General features: G+C 36.1%; 1 protein-coding gene across 1 annotated transcript; it reads left to right on the plus strand.

Moving 5' to 3' along the window:
• The first annotated feature begins 1,258 nt into the window (after positions 1–1,258).
• On the plus strand, positions 1,259–2,669 carry LOC136271299 (galanin receptor type 1-like). The gene has a single exon (XM_066071010.1). It carries the CDS (start codon positions 1,368–1,370, stop codon positions 2,445–2,447), a length of 1,080 nt encoding a protein of 359 aa, XP_065927082.1. The 5' UTR covers positions 1,259–1,367; the 3' UTR covers positions 2,448–2,669.
• Positions 2,670–4,421: the final 1,752 nt, after the last annotated feature.

A 4,421-nucleotide genomic window follows, 5' to 3' on the forward strand; every position in this document is an offset into this window, starting at 1 on the left:
ATAATTCACATAAAATTAATTAGAGTTATCTTTCCTTGCTTGACGATACCTGCACTCTCATGCCAATAGTTTTTATGATATATTCAATGAAAACAAATCTGATATTTTAAAGATGTTCTGATGTCATTTTCATCATATTTTTAGATCATTTTCTGTAAACTCATTTGAAAAATTTCACGCAATAGATTATCCTTTGCAGTTTGCTAGGCAGAAAATCTTGCTTTGGATTTTTTTGCATTACATTTCAGATATAGAGGGTTGGGAAAATATTTTCTTTATTCAATTTATTTCCAAAAATAAATATAACAACTCCGTATTTATCAATATATATCTTTTAAAAACCAGTCGAGAAAATACTTTCGGACAATATTCAATAAAAATTGCTGATTTACTTTGAAAAAAAAAAGGGGGGAGGGGGACATAATTTTGGCACACGAGTAAATTTACTTCTACCTTTGAAATTTTGAATATTGTCTTCCTCTTTTGTAGAAAATGATAATAACAGAAAATTCAACGTATTTTTTTTTTTTTTAACAAAGTATGGTATTGATTTCTCTGTTTAAAAAAAATTTCGCTCGTGCTTTGCAATAACACTGAATCATATCCTAGTGTCAATAATAAATGGTCATCAAGTGGGCAGATATACATGTATATATGAACTCGTGAAATGATTTTGATATTCAACAGATATATCTTTATACATCTGGTGTACCACTAAATTAGCCGTGTACTTGATATAAATTCAGTTACCGACACATTGAGAGACGAGTTCCGTTATAATGATGTAACAGTGTGTTCACTTTCATGTACGGTACTATAGTTATCGTGCGATTTTAAAAGTTTAGAGTACTTTTAGCAATGAGTGATCATGATTACTTTCTTCAAGATAACCGTACATAGATTATCACATAATGTCAATGTATTATATTTGAATAACGAATATTGAATTGAAATCGATCCCAAATAGCTGGACACACAAAAATAACAGGAAGAGTTCATGCGCAAAGAAAGCACACAGCCACAGAATAGGGACTATGCAACGAAGGTCCAAAGCACAGGAATGACCTAATAGCACTTAGTATAATAATCATTATAATTGTTCGCCTCCACTTGACTGCGAAGCATTCAAAAATCGTGTCAATGCATCAGTATATGTTAAGGAAAAATGTAACTTGCGTAATGTTAAGTAAATATTAAAGTCCTTCAGTTTCCGGAGATGGTTTTCTGAACGCGTGAAGCTGGCTCACGCTTGCTCCTTAATAAAGAAAGTTCCGGTGGTGAATCCTCATCGTCAGAGATCCCGTTCAGCGACATCACACGATCAAATTTTTCTTTGATTCATATTTTAAAAAAAATTAAAAAGAATTATGTCGGAGTGCTTTTCGTGGATTAAAACTAAATACGGCTTGAACGCGAATTCCACGATGTCGGATGTGAATTTGGCATTCAGGGACTGGAATATGGGTGCCCTAGTTCTCATCAGTGTCATCATTTTGCCTGGCATTCTGGGAAACTCTCTGGTGATGGCGATTTTTTACAGGGAGTTCAAGAAGTCAGCGTATAGAACGTTTGTCCTGTGGCTCGCAGTGTTAGATCTCGCCGGGTGTCTTCTAGTAATGCCGTACCTCTTGGTCAATATCGTGACCCCAGTATCCATGGACAACGAGGTCGTCTGTAAAGTGGGAAGATTTTTATCCTACGTCATCATGATGACGTCACATTTTATTCTGGTCGTTATTGCGGTGGACAGGTATCGTAAAATTTGTAAGCCACATTCTTTTCAAATTGCGCAGTCGCAGACATCACGCTGTTGTTTGGGAATGTTGATTTTCTCATTAATTCTTTCCATTCCCGCGGTTATTCTGTATGGGAACAGTAGTCTGGATATAGGGATTCCGGGATTAAAGGCCACTCGGTGTTTCACGGCGGATAAATACAAGGATTCTCCCGCGCATCTCATTTACTACATCGTCATCAACGTTGTAGGGGCCATGGTTACTCTGCTAATTTCTGTGCTTTATTTTCAAGTCATTCGAAAGATCAGAAAACAGTTTCAAGAAAACGAGAGGACGCTTCATCCCAGCGTTCCAAAACTGCAACACAGCGGAAGTAATTGGGAGAAAAAAATAAACCGGAAGTTGGTCAAAACGACGGTGACGTTGTTGGCGGTAACCGTTGTATTCGTGCTGACTGTATTCCCTCATACTCTGTTAGCCCTGGTTGATTACTCGGTGGGGAGTTTCTTCTGTCGTTTGAGCTTCGCTGAAGGAGTAGCTTACAATACGGCGATGTATTTCTTTTTGCTGAACACCGTTTTGAACAGCGTAATTTACGGGTTCACGGACAAAAGGTTCAAGAGGAGATTTTTGTTGTTGTTCAAGAGACAACAGTTCAATGTGAACAACCAGGAAACAACCGATGGAACGTCCTCAAACAACGTAATATAGAATATGTAAATTCTGGTCTAATATCTGGTGCCACACTTTGTAAATGAGAACTGGTTAAAAGGGAGGACCAAACCCATTCAAAAGCGATCATTCTTCTTTGCGTGCGGGAGATACAAGCATGCAATAAATAAAATTTCAGTACGATGATAAAAATTAAGCCTTATCATTGCTCCAATACTTGTAAGCCTGAAAACTATCGAAAATAAAAACTCAAAAGCTTTAGTTTTACAGTTACGATATGATTTAGTCTTTAAGTTAATTATCTACCCAAGCTCTACTCTCTCTAAAAATTACGATTTCTGCCAAAAATCCACGGGGTAAATGTACTTGCCGCTTGATAAACAAATAAAATCAACAATTAGATTTGATTTCCCACGATGTCAATTATATATATTGCATAACCCTGATATAGATCTGCGGTGTATTTTGATCTCTGTAATAAAATACCCCCGTTTCTGAGAAATCATCATTTCCTTTGGACGCCGCTTCGCGCTGACTTCGGATATGTGTCATGGGAACTGAATTCCTGCTTGTTGTATAGATATATATATATATATATATATATACACGTAGATCCCCCGGTCACGCCGCCTTTGTAATTCATCTCGAGTTTTTACTTTTTCGTCGAAATAGATATACTGTACATGTATGGATTACATGTTGATATCTAATGCGATACATTCCTTTACATTAATTACGGACGTGTATACAGATGATGAAAAGCGAGCATTGTTGATAACCGCAAAGCGGTCAACGTATTGTATTTGATGTTCAAACGGACGTATATTTCATCAAGATAATCAGCAAAATTTTCAAAGATTCGATGGAGTCATTCTTTGATTTTTGACCGAAAGAACAAGGCATGGCGTCGCGATTAAGGGGTAAATCACCCCTCCCATCTATGTGTCAGTAGAAAATGACGCCGCGCACCGGGTGCACGGCGTTTGATAGGCTCGCTACGGGTCCTAATCGATTTCTGATAATATCGTCAAAGAAAGTCGAACTCCGATATTAACGATAGCGCCTCCTATGCAGACGACAGCTACAGCAGACTTCACAGAGATGAAAGTAAATGTGATAGTCTTGTTTTCTGCTGATGGGAAAATTAACTGCAATATCGGACAACTAAATGAAAACACCCCTGTCTTGATAAAATTGTTCTAGATTTACTCCTTGGAATTAAAGTTTGATTAAATCAAGCATCTACATTAAATTTTTTTATCGAGAACTCAAGAATGCAGAGGTATCGTGTTTTCGTGCATATCTGAGTGCAATTCGGAATTTTTCCAAACTACACCCCAAAAATTAGAACTTTTTTAGCCACAGAATAGTTAATTTACAGTGTATTTGTATTTGTTATATAGAATTTAGGGACTTCAAAAAATCCAGAACTGTTTTTAACAATTGTGGTTTAAAAAAGAGAGCTTTTGAATTATTAATTCTGGAACATTTTTTTATGCATTCCAACACGTGTCAAAACATATTGTGACAGCTGATGGGATGTTTTAGGCAATTTGGAATTTAAAAATAACCATACGACACTTGTTTAACAGTTGTCTTCATTGATTAGTTTGCTGCGCATCACTCTGAGATTTGCTTAGTTATTATTCAATGAATTATTTAATAGCATGGCCACACAACTCTTCCCGTGGTATCGACAAGTATTACTGCAGTTATGTACCTTTGTTTGAAATATGTTTTTAAAAATCTATCATTATATTTTATTCAGTGTTAAAAACTCTTTTCAAGCATTGGAAGAAAAATATTCATGTCCCAACTCAGTAAATATTTACAAATGAATATTATGGAAAGATAAAAGTTCAACGTACCACTCCCTCCCGAAAATGGCAAATATTTTTTGTTTCTGCTAAAGTCAGTGTATATACATTTTATGTATCTACTTTTCAATGAGTTATAGGCTTACTTTTCGATGAGTTATTGGTGCACCTGGGTCGGTTGATGATATCGTTTTAT

This window comes from Magallana gigas, chromosome 9 (genome assembly GCF_963853765.1).
Source record: "Magallana gigas chromosome 9, xbMagGiga1.1, whole genome shotgun sequence".
Lineage (NCBI taxonomy): Eukaryota > Metazoa > Mollusca > Bivalvia > Ostreida > Ostreidae > Magallana > Magallana gigas.

Bases quoted from the DNA above. Each gene is read 5' to 3' on its own strand.
- LOC136271299 (XM_066071010.1), top strand. From the start codon at position 1,368: ATGTCGGAGTGCTTTTCGTGGATTAAAACTAAATACGGCTTGAACGCG.